Source organism: Delphinapterus leucas, chromosome 2, assembly GCF_059928025.1.
Source record: "Delphinapterus leucas isolate spDelLeu-1000000601 "Yukka" chromosome 2, BTC_Dleu_Yukka2, whole genome shotgun sequence".
In the NCBI taxonomy this organism is placed as follows: Eukaryota; Metazoa; Chordata; class Mammalia; order Artiodactyla; family Monodontidae; genus Delphinapterus; species Delphinapterus leucas.
The window spans coordinates 24,700,269-24,722,279 of NC_143130.1; the positions used below are offsets into that span (position 1 = coordinate 24,700,269).

At 41.1% G+C, this 22,011-nt stretch overlaps 1 protein-coding gene and 1 non-coding gene across 6 annotated transcripts in view; both read left to right on the forward strand.

Moving 5' to 3' along the window:
* The window catches only part of PRKCQ (protein kinase C theta), a 152,529-nt gene that overhangs the window by 51,850 nt on the left and 78,668 nt on the right, over positions 1 to 22,011 (forward strand). The window contains exons 3-8 of one of the 5 annotated variants that reach the window (XM_089906534.1): positions 778 to 977; positions 4,515 to 4,575; positions 14,472 to 14,634; positions 16,333 to 16,364; positions 16,461 to 16,546; positions 19,479 to 19,608. In XM_089906534.1, coding sequence (XP_089762660.1) covers positions 778 to 977; positions 4,515 to 4,575; positions 14,472 to 14,634; positions 16,333 to 16,364; positions 16,461 to 16,546; positions 19,479 to 19,608 — 672 coding nt within the window. Of the gene's footprint in view, positions 1 to 777; positions 978 to 4,514; positions 4,576 to 14,471; positions 14,635 to 16,332; positions 16,365 to 16,460; positions 16,547 to 19,478; positions 19,609 to 22,011 lie in introns of those variants that run through there. The other 4 variants (XM_089906533.1, XM_089906535.1, XM_089906537.1 and 1 more) reach the window with 4 other exon arrangements.
* Positions 13,245 to 13,352, forward strand: LOC115802847 (U6 spliceosomal RNA). The gene has a single exon (XR_004023398.1). It is a non-coding gene; the product is annotated as a U6 spliceosomal RNA (small nuclear RNA).

Here is a 22,011-nt window from a genome sequence, read left to right on the forward strand (position 1 = left end):
TTTAGCAAATGCTAAATGCCTGTTCTGCTTTTAGCATCGTGCGCCGGAGAGAATCAGGATTCAGAACTGCTTTGTTGCCCTGTTTTAAGTGAATTTTTCCTTTTGCTTTATCAACATCTCTGCATTGCTAAATCTGCCACTTTGTGTGCTTATGATCACAAGAAACACACACTGAAATACAGCTGCAGTTTTCCGCTCCTGAAATGATTAAAGAACAAATACTATGGAAAATCCAATATGGATGAAAGATAGGACAACACTGCTTAATCCCACGAGTAAGTCCAGTCGCCTGGTGGTTCTGGGGAAGTTCCCTTAAACTATATCATCCTGACCTTGGCTCCTGTTACTAACCATTTCCAGGACCCCCACCGGCCTGCAGGTCTACAGCCGGCTTCACTGGCTCTGGGGATGGGGACCACCACCTCTCCGGAATACTTGTTAATTTTTGCTTAGGGCGCATGGCTTATGTAAAATATATCCTCATTTGCAAATGAGGGAAGGAAGTAACGGCTCATGATGTTTTAAAGGTTTTGCCTCTTAGTGTATTTATGTCAAATGGAAAAGTTTTAAATATCTTTTTAAAGGAGCACCCATTGTAAGCCTGAAATTATGCCCCTGTATCTTTCAGATCAATCTCTAATTCCTTTACGTGTTATTTTTGTTCTCCCAACAGACTGATATATCCCGGAGAGCAGAGGGAATAGGTGCCACTGTTGAGCTGAATTATTTCCCAGGGCTGGTTAAGGGAGTAATGAGAACATATCTTTCTGTTCCTAGAGAATGGGCAGATGTACATCCAGAAAAAGCCAACCATGTACCCTCCCTGGGACAGCACTTTTGACGCCCATATCAACAAGGGAAGAGTAATGCAGATCATCGTAAAGGGCAAAAATGTGGACCTAATATCCGAAACAACTGTGGAGCTCTACTCCCTGGCCGAGAGATGTAGGAAAAACAATGGGAAGACAGAAATATGGGTAAATAGCCAAGCTGTGAGCTTTATTTTAAGTGTCTATTCCATTAAGTGATAAGAGCCATAGTAGTTGAAGACTAGCTCAGGATTTCAGTGTCATCCTGAAGGTGTGATACGCTGGCCTTAAGTAAACTGACTCCCTACCACGGATTCGTGGGTGGCTTGATAATGATGACTATTCACTGCAGTCTTAGAACGTACTGGTATACTCAAATCTCTTTGATTCTTATGTAAGGGGAAGAAGGTCTCTTAGGCTATGAAGAACTGTTACTGACTTATTTATAACTGTTGAAGTAAGCTTGGAAATATCACAAATTTTCCATAACTTGGGAACCTACCTGTGGCCTATTTATCAGGGTATCATGTAGATATCAAGATATCTAGGTACCTATGTGATACCTTGATAAAATATTTTAGATAAGATGATGGGTGAATAAGTGAGAAGAGAGAGCAAAGATCCATTTAATGTTTGATATCTCAATCCCTATAATTTTTTTTTTTTAGCCGTAATTTGTTCACTTAGCTTACTTTACTCTAAAAAGTACATTATACACAATCCGTGTTACCACACCAAGTTTTTGAAAACTTAGATTATAACTACTTTGGTAGCAAATGTTTAGAAAGTTAAAGGGAGAAGTAAAATATGAAAGCATAAAAAATTCTAATGAAAACTTCTGGGGTACAAAAATTGAAGAAAATATACTAGTAAAAACTGCTTTTACATGGTCTGAAACCCAGAGAGTGTTTTCACATGTCTGTATCATTTGTGCAAAGGAGATTCTTACCTTTCTGCTTTGTGCAGATTCTTAAGAACTCCAGCCAAAAGATCTTCAGGTCACAGGTTTCAAAATGGGAATGATACAAGCCTAAAACCTAGATTTTTGTGTCAATTACGTGTTTTTGACCTGAAAAAAAGGGTACTTTTAGGAAAGTACATGTATCTTTGCTTGTATCACTAAAGTAATCTTTAAAGATAAAGATATATCAAGATTTTTTCTTAACGTTCCCCATGCTTAGATGTGTTTAGATAACTTAGTTCAGTGTGTCTGTTGAGAACTTCCGCATTCAGCAGAATTCCTCTTGGGTAGCTAGTTATACAAGTAGGAAGAGTTTAAATAAGTGGATAATGTCACAGGTATGTGACTTAGTGTTAAAGGTTTATACAAACCCGGTAGGTGAGGGGGTGAGGCTGTAGGTACAACTGAATCCTGGGAGCATTTGGCTAGGCTCAGAGAAAGAAGAGAGAAACTGGAGAAAGTTTTCCTCAGTTTTTTCCCCCATTCCCATTTATCTTCCACTTTCTGCCCCATTTTTTTAAAAAAAGGGAAGAGTCACCAAATCTCTAATTTTTTAAGTAGCAGGCTATTTGATTTCCTTTTCAGCTAATGAGAGGATAACTATTTTAAAAATTCTTTTGTTAAGCATCACTGACAAACAAGTTGCTTTTCTATTTGTATTTCTTAAAGTTGCATTTGATTTCTTGCCTCGACTTTCTCTGATTTTTATCCTAATCAGGCTTTTTACACTTTTTGCATATTTGGGATTTTTGAGACATAAGCCCTTTGATCCTCATTTAACTACTAGCAACCTTCTTACATTTTCCACCTTTGCTGTTTTCAGGGTTATTTGTTAGTTCACTTTTATTTATAACGTTTAAAGGTCAACAGGTTGCTTTGGACTTATAGTTTCCCTTGCTTCTATTGCAGTCTGCTTTCTTAAAATTAGCTTCTCTATTTAAAAAATACCAAAAATGATTTTCTCAGAATTGCCTCTCACTTCCATAAACACCATCCAGTTTCCAAACATTAAGATTTTTCCTTCTGCTTTCCCAAGATTTTCCCTGTTGGTGCGGTTATCTCCTGTTCGCTCTCAAAAACATAATGGACTGTCACTTTCTGTGAACGTTGTTCTTCCAGCAGCTAACTGGTTTAATTTCAACCATCACCACTAACTCCTGAATATCGGTATTGAATATTGGTAATATTGGTTGCAGTCACCTGGTACCAATTTTTGCCACTTCCTTTGGGACTGACCCCCTGTTCCCTTGCTCTTCTAGCTTTATTTTTGCCTCCTTATTTATTATTCCATAAACCAGAAAATAATGGTGTATATACTTGTTGTCAAAAGCACTTCTCTTTTCATTAATCTATTTAAGCTTGCATGAGAATGTGTAGATAACCAAGCAGTACAGGCTTGTCACATCATAAAATTCTAATAGTAGTGATGCTGTAACATCGACATCACTATTACGTCAGTTCTCCGAGATCTTTAAAGGTCTGGTGACAGGCACAAGGTCACCATGACCTTGAATTATTTAGCCATGATTCATATTCAGTCCTGACTTTGACCAGACCCTTCTTACTATTTTTCAGTTACTCTAGTTACCCATGGATGTAATGATCGGCAGTGCCCTGCAGTTCACCTTTGTATTCTTTTTAGCATATTTATAGTACAGTGTTAACAGTTTACTCTATAATCAGTAGTGGTCAGGTCGTGTCAGATTTGCCATTTTCCCCCTTATGTCACATCACATGATTTCCTGCATCATCCCTTCTACATAATGATACTGAAATATATATATGTGTATATATATTTTTAAATTTATTTATTTATATTTTCTTTTTTGGCTGTGTTGGGTCTTCGTTGCCGTGCGCGGGCTTTCTCTAGTTGCAGTGAGCAGGGGCTACTCTTTGTTGCGGCGCGTGGGCTTCTCATTGAGGTGACTTCTCTTGTTGTGGAGCACGGGCTCTAGGCGTGTGGGCTTCAGTAGTCGCAGCACGTGGGCTCAGTAGTTGTGGGTCACGGGCTGCAGAACGCAGGCTCAGTAGTTGTGGCACACAGGCTTAGTTGCTCCGCGGCATGTGAGATCTTCCCGGATCACGGCTCAAACTCGTGTCTGCTTTATTGGCAGGTGGATTCTTAACCTCAGCGCCGCCAGGGAAGTCCTGAAATACGTTTTTTTAAATCCCTTCCTCGACCAATCTAATTAAAATTTCCCTTAGCAGTGTGAAAATTTCCAGCACTTTCCAAAGGAAACAGGCTCTCTGTGTGAAAGAAAAAGGCTACTCCCATTTAATACCCGATTAACCTAGGGGCAAGTGTATTCAGGCGTCCTCAAAGCAGGATTTCTCTTTCCTTCCAGAGGGAACCTACTTGTTCTCCAAGTGAGCTAGTCCCCAGCCTCCATGATTCTTTTGTCACCATCAAGATATGAATCTACCCTATTACAACTCTTAAGATAAGCTGTAGTGCAGGGCAAGGAAGTCACATAGAATCTGTTTTAGAATTTGGTTTCTTCCTTAAGGAAGTTTTGGTCTCCAAGTCAAATTAGGTAGTTGCTGAGGTGTTTTAATAAAAGAAAGCCTATGTTCACGGATGCTGTGCTAGTCTGATGATAATATGGGTAAGTTAAGTGAAAGGGAACAGGGGTGGGCCCTGCGCTGGGGATCTCCTGCCATCACCAAACCCGCCAGTTGTGATGTCATTCAACTCAGCACTTGTCTCACATTCTGACCCTTGTTTCTTTCCTTCCTTACACCAGTTAGAGCTGAAACCTCAAGGCCGAATGCTAATGAACGCAAGATACTTTCTGGAAATGAGTGGCAAGTGGCATTTCTTATTCCTGTTTGGGGGTGTGGCGGGCATGTCTCCTCTCCTTTGCAACTTATTTCACTTTGCTTTTCTGAGAGCAAAGAAGATAGAAGCATGAGGAATTTTCTTAAAATTCCCAGTGGTGCTCAAGCATGAGTTGAATATACAGTCTGTGGGGCCAGATCCACATAGAAATAGAAAACATTTATAGCATTCGTTTTTAAATGGTGTGAATTCATATGCCCAGTGCTTTTCTAGTCTGTCTGTATTTTCATTTGGGAATTTAATGTAAACACCAAAGGCTCTGCTAATGTGTTGCTCTGTGTGTACACACTGTGTATAAATGATGTGATATAACAAGTTGTCACACCATCAGTAGAATACAAAATAAATAAGAAACCAATAAATATTTTCTATAACACTATAGTAGCAAAATACTAATGCTTCAAGTTAGTCACCTCAAATCCTTTTAGGAACAAGGAGGGAAAAAAATGCATCACTAAAGAGTTTCACTTCCATCTCACACACAGATGCCGTTCACAGAAGTTACATTCACAGGCAGTGTGCTTGGTGCCTGTGATAGCCCGTCAGTTCTTCCTGTTGCGTTTATATCCTGTTGTCAAAGTGCTGTGTCAATGAATCAAATGCTACTACTCCTAAAATCTTTTTTTTTATTAAAGTATAGTTGATTTGCGATGTTGTGTTAGTTTCAGGTGTACATTAAAGTTATTCAGATATATATATCTATTTTACATACATCACACACACACACACACACACACACACGTGTATATATGGTTGGGCAAAAAGTTTATTCACGTTTTTCCGTAAGGAGTTGCACAAAAACCCAAACGAACTTTTTGGCCAACCCAATATATACTTTCTTTTTCAGATCTTTTTCCCTTATAGGTTATTACAAAATATTGGGTATAGTTCCCTGTATTATACAGTAGGTCCTTGTGGATTATCTGTTTTATATATAATAGTGTGAATATGTTAAGCCCAAATTCCTATTTTTATCCCTCCACCCCCTTCCCCTTTGGTAACCCGTAAGTTTGTTTTCTATGTCTGTGGGTCTATTTCTGTTTTGTAAATAAGTTCATCTGTGTCTTTCTTTTTCTTTAGATTCCACATGTAAGCGATGTCGTGTGATATTTGTCTTCTCTCTGTCTGGCTTACTTCTCTTAGTATGATCATCTCTAGGTCTGGCCATGTTGCTGCAAATGGCATGATTTCACTCATATTCCTATTTCAGTGAGTACGTAGGAGGTACTCGATGAATGTTTGTTGAACTGTTCAGTTGGACTCACCCTGGCATTTAGAAATTCCTTTTATTTTCTTTTGGTTCCCACACAGTGGCTATTCCAAACATGCCCATACTCCTTGGTTGCTGAAGGTGTCTTGATCTTCTCTTACTCTTGGAGGTTGGCTTTACCTCCAGTGTAGTTGGGAGAGACTACGTCTTCTGTGTGTCTCTGCACTTCAGGATTCAGCTGCTTCGTCCTGCATCTCTTCCCGCTCTTCTGCCTCAGAGAAAGTCCCTCCGTTTCTTGGTCTCCTGGCTCTCACCGCTAGCAGCTCTGTAACATCAGTCACACTTCCACTCTGCCACCTTCAACTTTTCTGTCTTTCTTTGGTTGCTGCCTCATTGCCAAGACATACATAATTAAGCCATCTTCTCCAACCTGAAAAGAAAAACTTTTTTAATGTTTTAACCTCCATGAGTTTTTCTTTCCTTTCCTCCCCTGACACATTTCTTGAGAAAGTAGTTTAATATATCAGTCCCTGTTTCTTCACTACTCTGTCAATTCTTAAACCCTAAGCGTCTGGCTTATATTTCAACCAATCTGCTAAATGGCTTTCTCCAAGAGAACAGATCCTCAAAACAAATACATGTGTCTTAACCTTCAGTTCCCTTGACACCTCTGTTTCATTCAACGCTGAGAAACCCATTCTTTCTTGGATTGCTTGATGTAATATTATTCAAGTTTTCCTCTTAATTTTTCAGCTGCCTGTTCATGGCCTCTTTTGTAATTCCTTTTCCTACCTCCTAAAAAATATGGGTGTGTACTTATCTCCAAGTCTATTCTTTGTGTGAGTGCCGTGTCTTCCTGACTGGGCTATTAGCCATTCAGAATTAGGGGTGATGTCTCATAGTTCTTTAGACCATTCAGCACAACAGTTTGCTCATAGCTGGTCAGGAAATATTTGTGATTTAACTGACTACAAACAAGTGACAGATTAAATAAATAGATTGGGCGCCATTACTATAAAAGAAATAACCAAACATACAAAAACCAACGCACTTATTTCAAGCCAATAAACAAACAGAAGGCCAAATTACTTCAGAAATAACCAGTAAATACAAGGAGAATGTTTAAAATTCTGAGCTTTTATACATTTACTTTCTTGTAATGATTGAAATGGTCAGAGGATAAAGGAAATCACAGGAAGGAGCAAGGGAATGAATTCCTTTTTAATACTCTGGCATTTTTTAAATGTACAATGTTATATTCTAATACAGACTATTTTATATTTATAAATATATAGTTATATGTAGTCTGTACTGTTATATAATAGTTTATGTATTAGACTATATATAATTTTTACATAATTATATATATATATATATATATATATATATATAAAATTTTTTTACAGTCATACAGATAGGGTTCCCAGAATAATCCACTTCCATCCCTGAATTTAAAAGTAATTTTATGCTTTATTTTATTTCATTACATCTGGACCAAAATAAAAATGAGTCAAATCTTACAAATGGCCTACCATGCCAGTCCCAAGTTGTAAATTGATCTCTACACTTAAACCAGAACTTGAAGAAGAAGGCAGTTGCCTTAGTGACCCTAAATTTAATCCCTTATTCGCCAAGCCTAGTTTACTTCTGACCCAGTTCCTAATAAAAAGACTTAAATTGCCTAATGAAATATTAGGCAAAATATTCAGCCCTATCTAAGGAGCTCTTTATTAGGAAGGCTTTTCATCTGGAAGTTTGGAGTTTCCGTAAAACAGACCTGTGGAGCCCTGTGGAGAAGACTTTTGTCCTAAAATGAGTCCTGAGACTAGGCTGCATCCTGGGGGAGAGGTCTCCACCTCCATGCCCCGCCTTTGTCCACCCAGTGTGTTTCTAGGCTGGCCACTCTAAGGGGTGGGGAAATTAAAGTACTTTGGCAGGAACATTTGCCTCAAGTGTGTTGTCCAGTCTCTGCCGTGGCTTAGCCAGGATGGAAATAATTTAGTTTAAATATTGTGAACTCTTTTCATTTGTGAAACATGAGCCCCTTATTCTCGCTAAACCTCCATTTTTTGTATTTGGAAAAAATAAATAGAATAAGTCATCCAAGAATCTTCAAGCTACTTAAAATCGTGGTTGTAGGAACTATAATCATTGAATTCATTACCCTTGTTTTAGTGATGATGATTATTTTTGTTACTTCTTTCTTGTTTACCATGTCACACTCTCTCACATGCTAGAGTTTCCATCGTGCTGTTAAACCACGACTGCCTTGCTGTTGTGTGTTTTCTTTGGGCCTGGGCTTCAGCCAGGGCTGATACTCTCACTGGTATTCTCGGAATTCTACCAGCCTTTTGGGAAGATGTCATTTGGGTATTGGGCACTGTGGACAGTTACTACCCAAAGTACCTTCACCAATATCCAGAGCCCAGGGTGAACTGAAGAAATGTGAATACGATGATTTGATGTAGGTGACTAGGTAACATCCAGGATTACATTTTTTTTTTTTTTAATTGCAGTGATCTGTTCATCTCTGGCCCTTTCCACATTGACCTGTGTAATCTATGGCTGGTGCCTCTGATTACTGTGGGCCTCAGGAACCAGAGCATAAACAACTTCCCAAAGTTCTTTTGTCTTCAGAAGTCTGGCCAGCTCCCTCCTACTTTTTCTTGTCCATAAACAACCAGATACAAAGCATACTGGGACCTTAAAAAAAAAATGTCGTTTCCAACTTACTGTCAGTAACCACGTTATTCTCTAGAATTACAGGTAAAGTATTTGCCACTTCCTGCCTTTTCTGGCTGAATCATCATTGACAGTGAATAGGAGAGGCTGGTAAATACCTTGAATGTTCTGACTTTTGTTTTTAAAAATTGAAAGAGGATATAGCTCAGTGTCATGAAAGAGGAGTGAAGGGTCAAGCCAGTAATCCAGCCTCATGGTTCCAATCCTATAGCAATACACCCTGTGATAATCCTGTTATGGAATTAAGGTAAGATACTTCGTATTGTACCAACCTTAAGAAGTACTTAGGAGAGGGCAGACAGCAGAAGCAAGAAGAACTACAATTCTGCAGCCTGTGGAATGAAAACCACATTCACAGAAAGACAGACAAAATGAAAAGGCAGAGGACTATGTACCAGATGAAGGAACAAGATAAAACCCCAGAAAAACAACTAAATGAAGTGGAGGTAGCCAACCTTCCAGAAAAGGAATTCAGAATAATCATAGTGAAGATAATCCAGGACCTTGGAAAAAGATCAAGAGGATGCAACAGATGTTTAACAAAGACCTAGAAAAATTAAGGAACAAACACCTAGAAGAATTAAAGAGCAAACAAACAGATGAACAATACAATAACTGAAATGAAAAATAAACTAGCAGGAATCAATAGTGGAATAACTGAGGCATAAGAACAGATAAGTGACCTGGAAGACAGAATGGGAGAATCCACTGCCATGGAACAGAATAAAGAAAAAATGAAAAGAAATGAATACAGCCTAACAGACCTCTGGGACAATATTAAACGCAACAGCATTTGCATTATAGGGGTCCCAGAAGGAGAAGACAGAAAGGACCCAAGAAAATATTTGAAGAGATTATAGTCAGAAGCTTCCCTAACATGGGAAAGGAAATAGCCACCCAAGTGCAGGAAGCACAGAGAGTCCCAGGCTGGATAAACTCAAGGAGAAACACACCAAGACACATAGTAATTAAATTGATAAAAATTAAAGACAAAAATTATTGAAAGCAACAAGGAAAAATGACAAATAACATACAAGGGAACTCCCATAGGGTTAACAGCTGATTTCTCAGTGGAAACTCTACAAGCCAGAAGGGAGTGGCATGATATATTTGAAGTGATGAAAGGGAAGAACCTACAACCAAGATTACTCTACCCAGCAAGGATCTCATTCATATTCGATGCAGAACTCAAAAGCTTTACAGACAAGCAAAAGCTAAGAGAATTCAGCACCACCAAACCAGCTCTACAACAAATGCTAAAGGAACTTCTCTAAGTGGGAAACACAAGAGAAGAAAAGGACCTACAAAAACAAACCCATAACAATTAAGAAAATGGTAATAGGAACATACATATCGATAATTACCTTAAACGTGAATGGATTAAATGCTCCAACCAAAAGACACAGGCTCACTGAATGGATACAAAAACAAGACCCATATATATGCTGTCTATAAGAGACTCACTTCAGACTTAGGGACACATACAGACTGAAAGTGAGGGGATGGAAAAAGATATTCCATGCAAATGGAAATCAAAAGAAAGCTGGAGTAGCAATACTCATATCAGATAAAATAGACTTTAAAGAATGTTACAAGAGACAAGGAAGGACACTACATAATGATCAAGGGATCGATCCAAGAAGAAGATATAACAATTATAAATATATATGCACCCAACATAAGAGCTCCTCAGTACATAAGGCAACTGCTAACTGCTGTAAAAGAGGAAATCGACAGAAACACAATAATAGCGGGGGACTTTAACACCTCACTCACACCAACGGACAGATCATCCAAACAGGAAATTAATAAGGAAACACAAGCTTTAAATGATACAACAGACCAGATAGATTTAATTGATATTAATAGGACATTCCATCCAAAAAAAACAGATTACACTTTCTTCTCAAGTGTGCACGGAACATTTTCCAGGTTAGATCACATCTTGGGTCACAAATCAAGCCTTGGTAAATTTAAGAAAATTGAAATCATATCAACCATCTTTTCTGACCACAATGCTATGAGATTATAAATTAATTACAGGGAAAAAAAGGTAAAAAACACAAACTCATGGAGGCTAAACAATACGTTACTAAATACCCAAGAGACCACTGAAGACATCAAAAAGGAAATCAAAAAAATACCTAGAGACAAATGACAGTGAAAACACGACAATCCAAAACCTATGGGATGCAGCAAAAGCAGTTCTAAGAGGGAAGTTTATAGCTATACAAGCTTACCTCAAGAAACAAGAAAAATCTCAATCTAACCTTACACCTAAAGGAACTAGAGAAAGAAGAACAAAACCCAAAGGTAGTAGAAGGAAAGAAATCATAAAGATCAGAGCAGAAATAGATGAAATAGAAAAAAAGAAAACAATAGAAAAGATCAATAAAACTGAAACCTGATTCTCTGAGAAGATAAACAAAATTGATAAACCTTTAGCCAGACTCATCAAGAAGAAGAGGGAGAGGATTCAAATCAATAAAATTAGAAATGAAAAAGAAGTTACAACAGACACCGCAGAAATACAAAACATCATAAAAGACTACTACAAGCAACTCTATGCCAATATAATGGACGACCTAGAAAAAAATGGACAAATTCTTAGAAAGGTATAACCTTCCAAGACTGAACCAGGAAGAAATAGAAAATATAAACAGACCAATCACAAATAATGAAATTGAAACTGTGATTAAAAATTTTCCACCAAACAAAAGTCCAGGACCAGATGGCTTCACAGGTGAATTCTGTCAACGATTTAGAGAAGAGCTAGCACCCATCCTTCTCAAACTGTTCGAAAAAATTGCAGAGGAAGGAACACTCCCAAACTCATTCTACAAGGCCACCATCACCCTGATACCAAAACCAGACAGAGATACTACAACAAAAGAAAATTACAGACCAGTATCACTGATGAATATAGATGCAAAAATCCTCAACAAAATACTAGCAAACAGAATCCAACAACACATTAAAAGGATCATACACCATGATCAAGTGGGATTTATCCCAGAGATGCAAGGATTCTTCAATATACGCAAATCCATCAATGTGATACACCATATTAACAAATTGCAGGAGAAAAACCATATGATCATCTCAATAGATGCAGAGAAAGCTTTTGACAAAATTCAACACCCATTTATGATAAAAACTCTCCAGAAAGTGGGCATAGAGGGAACCTACCTCAGCATAATAAAGGCCATATATGACAAACCCACACCCAACATCATTCTTGATGGCGAAAAACTGAAAGTATTTCCTCTAAGATCAGGAACAAGACAAGGATGTCCACTCTTGCCACTGTTATTCAACATAGTTTTGGAAGTCCTAGCCATGGCAATCAGAGAAGAAAAAGAAATAAAAGGATTACAAATTGGAAAAGAAGAAGTAAAACTGTCACTGTTTGCAGATGACATGATACTATACATAGAGAATCCTAAAGATGCTACCAGAAAACTGCTAGAGCTAATCAATGAATTTGGTAAAGTTGCAGGATACAAAATTAATGCACAGAAATCTCTTGCATTCCTAAACACTAACAACAAAAGATCAGAAAGAGAAATTAAGGAAACAATCCCATTCATCACTGCAACAAAAAGAATAAAATACCTAGGAATAAACCTACCTAAGGAGGTAAATGACCTACACTCAGAAAACTATAAGACACTGATGAAAGAAATCAAAGATGACACAAACAGTTGAAGAGATATACCACGTTCTTGGATTGGAAGAATCAATATTGTGAAAATGACTATACTACCCAGAGCAATCTACAGATTCAATGCAATCCCTGTCAAATTACCAGTGGCATTTTTTACAGAACTAGAAAAAAGATCTTAAAATTTGTATGGAGACACAAAAGACCCCGAATAGCCAAAGCAGTCCTGAGGGGAAAAAAACGGAGCTGGAGGAATCAGACTCCCTGACTTCAGACTATACTACAAAGCTACAGTAATCAAGACAGTATGGTGCTGGCACAAAAACAGAAATAGATGAATGGAACAGGATGGAAAGCCCAGAGATAAAGCCACGCACCTATGGCCAACTAATCTGTGACAAAGGAGGCAAGGATATACAATGGAGAAAAGACAGTCTCCTCAGTAAGTGGTGCTGGGAAAACTGGATAGCTACATGTAAAAGAATGAAATTAGAACACTCCCTGACACCATACACAAAAATAAACTCAAAATAGATTAAAGACCTAAATGTAAGACCAGACACTATAAAACTCTTAAAGGAAAGCATACAAAGAACGCTCTGTGACATAAATCACAGTAAGATCTTTTTTGATCCACCTCCTAGAGTAATGGAAATAAAAAACAAAAATAAAGAAATGGGACCTAATGGAACTTAAAACCTTTTGCATAGCAAAGGAAACTATAAACAAAACGAATAGACAACCCTCAGAATGGGAGAAAATATTTGCAAACAAGTCAGAGGACACAGGATTAATCTCCAAAATATATAAACAGCTCATGCAGCTCAATATTAAAACAACAAACTACCCAATCCAAAAATGGGCAGAAGACCTAAATAGGCATCTCTCCAAAGAAGACATACAGATGGCCAAGAAGCACATGAAAAGCTGCTCAACATCACTAATAGGAAATGGAAATCAAAACTATAATGAGGTATCACCTCACACCACTTAGAGTGGCCATTATTCTACAAACAACAGTGCTCACTTCGGCAGCACATAAACTAAAATTGGAACAATACAGAGAAGATTTGTATGGCCCCTGCGCAAGGATGACGAATAAAGACGCAGACCTACTAGAGAATGGACTTGACGACACAGGGAGGGGGAACGGTAGGCTGGGACAAAGTGAGAGAGTGGCATGGACATATATACACTACCAAATGTAAAATAGATAGCTAGTGGGAAGCAGCCGCATAGCACAGGGAGATCAGCCCGGTGTTTTGTGACCACCTAGAGGGGTGGGATAGGGATGGTGGAGGGAGGGAGATGCAAGAGGGAAGAGATATAGGGATATATGTATATATATAGCTGATTTACTTTGTTATAAAGCAGAAACTGACACTCGATTGTAAAGCAATTATACTCCAATAAAGATGTTTAAAAAATCAGCAAAAAAATTTAAAAAAAGAAAATCTACAAACAACAAACGCTGGAGAGGGTGTGGAGAAAAGGGAACCCTCTTGCGCTATGGTGGGTATGTAAATTGGTACAGCCACTATGGAAAACAGCATGGAGTTTCCTTAAAAAACTAAAAATGGAATTACCATACAACCCAGCAATCCCACTACTGGGCATATACCCTGAGGAAACCATAATTCAAAAAAACACATGCACCCCAGTGTTCATTGCAGCTCTATTTACAATAGCCAGGTCACGGAAGCAACCTAAGTGTCCATCGACAGACGAATGGATAAAGAAGATGTGGCACATATATACAATGGAATATTACTCTGCGATAAAACGGAACGAAATTGGGTCATTTTTAGAGACACGTATGGACCTAGAGACTGTCATACAGAGTGAAGTAAGAGGAAAACAAATATCGTGTATTAACGTATATATGTAGAATCTAGAAAAATGGTACACATGAACCTATCTGCAAAGTAGAAATAGTGACACAGATGTAGAGAACAAACGTATGGACACCAAGTGGGGAAAGTGAGGGGTGGGGTGGGATGAATTGGGAGATTGGTATTGACATATATACACTAATATGTATACAATAGATAACTAATAAGAATGTGCTGTGTAAAAAATAAAATAAAATTAAAAAAAAAAAAAAAGCACTTGGGGTTTGCTGGTCTCGATGCTTGTCTCATTCCTCGTCTGTCTCTGTCCCTTCCCCATCTCCCCCAGCCCCGCTCCCCCAAGCCCTGACAGTCATATGGCAGAACGTCACTCTGTCCCCTGTCCTCTTCCTGCAGACACAAAGGTCATGAGTGAATTCGAGAACGAAGGCTTCTTTGCTCTGCATCAGCGCCGAGGAGCCATCAAACAGGCCAAGGTCCACCACGTCAAGTGCCATGAGTTCACGGCCACCTTTTTCCCACAACCCACGTTTTGCTCCGTCTGCCATGAGTTTGTCTGGTAATGGTAACTCAGCATTTCACTCCAAGCTTCAAGTTATGCATTCTGTCGCGTCTTCTTGATCCGCCAGGTCTGGCATGCCCCACCTTGGGGAAGTGTGCCGGAATAGGTACCACTTGAGAGTTTCCAGTGGCCTCACCTGGATTGAGAAGGTTCAAAGGGTGTGACTCTCTAGAACATTTTCATAATATAACTCCTGTAGAGCAAGGGAACCAGCCTCCTTAGGAAAGGTTCCAAGGACTTCAGTTTCCAATTAAATGGGAGGCTTATGGGGGTGAGGGGGAAGGGAAAGAAGAAGGAGAGATCTTTATCGTAAGCACAGTTTTACAGCCAAAACTGCCACCAGCTCCACAGCCCAACCGTGCTGCTACTAATGTCTGCAAAAGGCAACACTTGCCCGTTGGAGCTAATGGGTTTCAATGTTTACAAGGCTCTTGGGTGTCTTAAGAGCCCTCAAACAGAGAGATTCGTTCAACCCTCAGTAAACACACAGCGAAGGCTATGGGGGAGTGGAGACTTGAAACGACTCCTATCTCTGGCCCCAGCCTCCTTGCCTCTTCTGGGGTGTTCTCTCCTTAACCCCTGTGTAACCAGGGTATCCAGAGGTCAAGTAGACTTTTGGTGGATTTCCATCAACTGTCTTCATCTAATGACTTGAACCTCCTTCCTTTCTAAGAGTGAATGTTACTCAGGCTTCGGTCTTAAGCTTGAGAATTCATTAGTTGCACATATTCTCAGATACTCAGAAAGAGGAAATAAAATGTTACAAAATAAAATGTTATAAATGTAGATATCTTTGCTTATCTGTACTGAGCTTAGTGAGACATTGAATTTTTAAGCGCAGACATGGAAATTTGCTACCACGATCCCGTGATCCATTTTTTTAAAATATTAATTTAAAAATTTTTTTCTTTTTTTGGCTGCATCGGGTCTTAGTTGTGGCATGCGGGGTCTTTTGTTGAAGCACGCAGGGTCTTCCGTTGCGGCACACGGGCTTCTCTAGTTGCGGCAGTGTGCGGGTTTCTCAGTAGCTGTGGCATGCGGGTTTTCTCTTCTGTAGTTGTGGCGCGCGGGCTTAGTTGCCCTGCGGCATGTGGGATCTTAGTTCCCCAACCAGGGATCGAACTCGCGTCCCCTGTATGGGAAGGTGGATTCTTTACCACTGGACCACCAGGGAAGCCCCCCCGCTTTATCGATTTTTGGTCAGGCATTTTTATCTCTACATGTTTGTTTGGAAAATATGCAAATGGGAGGGAAATCAACAACAACTCATTTATCTAATTATCAGACTTTTCACAAAGCAGTTTAAAATAAAAGCACAGGGCTTCCCTGGTGGCGCAGTGGTTGAGAGTCCGCCTGCCGATGCAGGGGACGTGGGTTCGTGCCCTGGTCCGGGAAGATCCCACATGCCGCGGAGCGGCTGGGCCCGTGAGCCATGGCCGCTGAGCCTGCGCGTCCGGAGCCTGTTCTCCACAACGGGAGAGGCCACAACAGGGAGAGGCCTGCGTACCGGAAAAAAAAAATAAATAAATAAAAGCACATGTTAACACTCTTGGCTAATAATAGACTAGTGCTTCAGATCAGAAAATGCTCTGTGATAGCAGAAAGCTATGGGATCTTGTTCATCTTTTAAATGTTTTTGCTACTACTGTTGACTCAAAGGTCCATATAAATATTCAAACATGTGCTTTATTGCAGGGGTCTGAACAAACAGGGCTACCAGTGTCGACGTAAGTCAGAAGGATTTCTTTTGTATTATCGTCATTCTTTTCGTTTAGTTGTCCCTTAACTTCTGAAAATCTCAAGCTGTAGTCATTTCTTTTCAGAATGTAATGCAGCAATTCACAAGAAGTGTATCGATAAGGTTATAGCGAAGTGCACGGGATCAGCTATCAACAGCCGAGAAACCATGGTACGGATCTAGATTCCTCTCTGTCTGAAATACGATGATTTTATCCTGACATTAAATTTTACAGCCCACTAATTCTTGTTCCTAATGCCTGAATTTGAATGCTTATATTTTTCCTTGCACACCCTAAAACCCTTTCCTCTCCAGTGGTGATGGTTACTGAGATCCAAAACTAGGGGATGAATAAGAGAGCACAAGAAGAATTTTAATGATTCTACCTTTTCCAGAAAAACATCACAGAAAGGTGGCCAGAAAGCATAGTTCTGATCAATTATGTGAGAACGACTCCTGTGGCATCTACAGCTAGAAGTGACAGTTAAAGAGTATAGGCAATGGTTATAAAATGCAGATGTGAGCATTTACAAGGGAGGGTAACAGATATGTAATTCTTATATTGAGAGGCAAGTATTTCTTTCAGAATGAACTTTGAGATGTATCATCTGGTGGCAAGTTAGACTTTACTCTGTGGGAGAGGGAGGAAGATGGAGCTGCAGAGAGAGACAGGCAACCAAAGCAGTCAGTCTTGGCAAGAAGGGAAGAGGTCCAAAGCCACATGGACATGAAACTCTGACGGACAGGAAGGAACTGAAGAGATGGTTGTAGATGAAGGTAGGTTTGTAGATTTGGGGAAGGACAGATGAGGGAGCTTCCCTTAGATGACTTAGGTCCTCGATGAAGTCTGAGGACTAGGGGAAGAAAGAAGGCAGCAAGTGTCTTTGAGGAGGAAGGAGGAGCTGTAAAATAATTATCTCATAGATGGCAGGGCAAGGGGATTCAAGAAAAGCAGCAGGATTGCCAAGCACAGTTGCAAGTCCATTTGAGTTTGAGGGCAGCCATCTCCCGGGTGTGTGATTTTCTCCAGCAAAGGGGTAGGCAAAGAGACAGCAGATCGGTTGGGTTTTTCCAGAGTAGAATGTCTTTTAAAATTTAGAGCCAGAAGGGGATAATCTCCTGTTATGAGTGACTCTGCCAAGGCTCAAAGAGGTTGAAGTAGTTTGTCCAAGGTCAGCCACTTTCACCTGGCAGACTAGAATTCGGATCTCAGTCTCCCAGACTAAGGCTTTTGTTCGTTGAAATCACAGTGCCTCTTTTCATCCCGCCCGCCTGCTCCCTTTTTCTGATGCCTTCAGCTTTCCTGGAAAAATCACAAATTGTAAGCATGACTGTGAACTTCAATGGCTAACGTCCAGTAGGACTAGAATGAGAGCCACAGGTAAAATTTTAAACTTTCAAGTAGCCACATTAAAGACCGGAAAAAGCAACAGGTGGAATTCATCTTAACGATATACTTTATGTAACCCAATCTGCTCCAATATTATCATTTCAGGATAGAATCAATATACAAAATTGAGATATTTTACATTGGTTTTTTTTTTTCCATACAAAGTTGTCATAATCCAGTACGTATTTTACACTTACAGCACATCTTTTCAACACCTTGTAGGTGTTGGCCCATGTGGGTGAGTGACTGTCGTGTTGGAAAGTACAGATCTGTAGTCTTTCCCAGACACATCTTGAACCATTTGGACCTGGGTTCAGGATTTGATGTAGAAGTCTCCTAGCCTGGACCTTGCCATCACTTGTTCATATTTATGTGGAAAAGTTTCTACGAAATAGGAGTTCTGAAAGGCACTTTTTCTTGGTTGAAAATATCTCGATAAGTGCTGGGCAGCTTTTAAGCCATTCTAAATAGCCATTCTAAAGACTAAATGCTGACCAAAAGCCACCATGTAGAGATTTTTGTAGAGATCTCAAGTAAATAAAACTTTTTATACTGCACAAGAATATCAGTATTCTTGCCAGGAATCAGAGTGCCTGATTTTTTGTTGTTGTTAATGTAATAAGTTTGATTAAAGGGGAGAATTTAAACTCTAGAACACTTTAAAAAAGAAAATCTTCACTGTATCTACTGCCAGCATCCCTCTGTCATCTCCCTTCTCTCCATCCCTTAAACCATCACATTTATTTTGAGAGAGCGAAGAGTAATGGTGGAAGAGGGGATGGGCTCAGATTCGGACTGTCAGGCTCATAGATATCCCAGCTCAGTTGATGGCTGTGTGTCCTAGACAAGTGTCTGGCCCTATCTGTGCTGAATCTCCCCACCTATCAAAGCAGGATACTAACAGAGGCTGCTTCAAAAGAGGTATTTTGAGGGTTGTATGAGATATCACACATGTAAAAGATAACACGTGACGGGTCTAACGTGTCTATCACAGCACCTGGCAGAACTGTTATCTACCTCTTGTCTCTTCAGTTCATGTATAAGCAGTGTGAAAAGCCTTCCCACCTTGGGCTCCCACACTAATAAACCGATTTCTCTAGAGGAGGCATTATATAACATCTTCCAAAGGTTAAAGCACTAGTGCTAGGTTAAAAGAGAAAAGGAAATATTTACATTAAAGTAGGAAGGGAAGGGCTTCCCTGGTGGCACAGTGGTTGAAAGTCTGCCTGCCGATGCAGGGGACACGGGTGCGTGCCCCGGTCCGGGAAGATCCCACATGTCACGGAGCGGCTGGGCCCGTGAGCCATGGCCGCTGAGCCTGCGCTTCCGGAGCCTGTGCTCCGCAATGGGAGAGGCCACAACAGTGAGAGGCCCGTGTACGGCAAAAAAAAAAAAAAAAAAAAACGAAGAAGGGAAGTACGTTTACTTAGCTCCCATTTAAATAAATAACCCTGGTCTCCTCTTCCTGAAATCTTAGCCCGTCTGTGGGAAGGCCGCAGACTTGCCCCCTTGCCCTTGACCTAGAAGAGCTAACGGCTTCTTGTCTTCTTTGGACATGACTGTAAGGCTTGACAAGTAAAAAATTATGGGTTCTAATAAACATCACTGCAGTGTTTTTTATTATTCTGTTCACTGTGCTAAAGTATCTGCTAAGACGTGAAAAGTGGGGAAGTGGGGACACACCGACCATCACGCATTCTTTTTCCCTTTCAGTTCCACAAGGAGAGGTTCAAAATCGACATGCCACACAGATTTAAGGTCTACAATTACAAGAGCCCCACCTTCTGTGAGCACTGTGGGACCCTGCTCTGGGGCCTGGCGAGGCAAGGCCTCAAGTGTGACGGTGAGTTTAATGAGCGTGGCCCCACGGAACGGAACCCCCTGCGGCTGGATTTGCAGCTTTGATGGAGAGAACCAGGGAGCGGGGCGGGGCGGGGGGGGAGGATGGAGGTGACTGGCTTCTCCGTCCAGCCCGGAAGAGCCCCGTGATCCTGAATGAGAAGTTCCCCGATAACAAGCCACTGCTGTTCTTTTCCTTCCACCTGTCCCCACCCCATGCCTTGTTTCCCAGAGAAGTGCCCAGTCTTCCAGGTCAAATGTCACCGCCCCTGGCCCCATGCCTTCTGTGGTACCTGCCTGATTCTCCTCTGACTGGCTCCCTCCCCTGGAGCTGCCCCTTCCTGACCTCCACAGCCCCAGCCCTGCCCCTGCCGCTCTCCTTAGCACCAGCGAGTGCGATTCTGTCTGTGGCTCCATCAGGGAGCGAGCCTGGCACGTCTGTTTCGCTGCTGGATAGTTCTGCGCAGAAAACTGCCTGACTTAAGCTGGCGAGCCTGTCCCCAAAGCGTGCTGTGAACTCCACGTGCACGGGAAGACGCCCAGCTCTGATGCTGATGGCCTGAGAGCAGAGCCCGAGCCTGCTGCCCTCCACCGTGGAGTTACTCAGCCGGACCCTGAGAAAAAGCACAAGAGCTCTCTCTCTCTGAAAGTCCAGGCTGCGAAGGCAAAAACCTTTAGAAACTGAGATGCTGTTATGTCAGGATTAGGGGGTAGGGAGGAAAAAGTCCAACAAGAACTAACGAAGTACTTCTGCCCTTGGATCGCAGCTGAGGGGAGGACAGAGCGCAGATAACATTCAAAACATTGGTGCCTCGCTCCGCAGGGACCTTTGTATTTTATTTTATTTAAAAAAATTTTTTAATGAAGTATAGTTGATTTACAATGCTGTGTTAATTACTGCTGTACAGCAAAGTGATTCAGTTATACACATGTATATACATTATATATGTGTGTGTGTATATATATTATATACATATATATACATTCTTTTTTCTATATATTCTTTTCCATTATGGTTTATCATAGGATATTGATTAAACACAGAAGCCACTTTATTCTTTCTCGGCAGCCCCATTTTAACTTATGCCACTGGCTAATGCGTGTTGTATCTTTTAAGTGATAAAGGGTGCCGACCTAAGGAGGAAGATCACCCTTAGCTGCCTGCCTGTCCTCATCCCAGTTGCATCCACGTGTCTGGTGGAGCCTGGAGTGACATCTTAATGGAGGCGGGAGGGGTTAGGTCTCCAAATCATTACTGAAGGCAAACCCACAGGTAGTCAAAATTCACCTGAACAGTCCCTCCATCACCCAGAGTACCACCACGCACTCTCCTCTCTACACCTGTTTAAGAGTCCGTGGGTGGGTGGGCTGGGCGTTGTATAGAGTATATTTAAGAGTCGTAGGCAACAGGTAATGTTGGAATGTTCTGCGGGGACAAACGGACAGGAATAATCAGATCCCCGTCTGATGGCACCCCTGTTCCCGTGATACTCTCACTCGTCGGGTTTTCTTTCCCTGGAGCCCAGGCGCCCCACCTGCAGAGGCCGAGCTGGTCCCAACAGCACGGTTGTGCCTCTGAGCTCAGAACTTCCAGGATTCCTTGGCATTGTTCCACCACACCCTGCTGGGTTCTGTCCTTTTCGAACATTCCTTCTTCATTCCATTCTCTTTCCTCATTCCCTGTCCTCCTGTGCTTCCTTAACCCTACTCCCTCTCTTCTCTTCTCCCCTTCCTCTCCCCTCTCATCCCCCCTCTCCTTCCCCAAGTCACTCCCTGGAACCCCGAGAGGCTGGGCGCTGTCTGCTCCCCCCACACCCTCATCTGCATCTCCGCCTCTCACTCTCTCCCCTGGGTCTCTCCCCCCCCTCTTCCTCACTCTCTCTTCTTCTTACTCTCCTGTAAGCCTCCTTCCTAAGTAGGGCCCCCACTCCTCCTGACCCTGTCTCCTTTCTCTCACCACTGAAATTGCCATGAAAGTAGTCATCTGGAGGGACTGTTTGCACTCATTGAGGTCCAGTTATCACCTACTAGGTTAGTAACAGACTTAGGACTTTGTGATCCTAGTGGGCATGGGGCCTCTCTTCACGGCACATCAGAGAGGAGCTTAGATCCGCTACAGTTTTAAAGAGCAAGGTGCTCCTCCCCATATCCTCAAGTCCATTCTCTAGTAGGTCTGTGTCTTTATTCCTGTCTTACCCCTAGGTTCTTCATGACATTTTTTTTCCCTTAAATTCCATATATATGTGTTAGCATACGGTATTTGTCTTTCTCTTCCTGACTTACTTCACTCTGTGGCAGACTCTAGGTCTATCCACCTCATTACAAATAGGGAGGGTGGGAGGGAGAGAGACGCAAGAGGGAAGAGATATGGGAACATATGTATATGTATAACTGATTCACTTTGTTA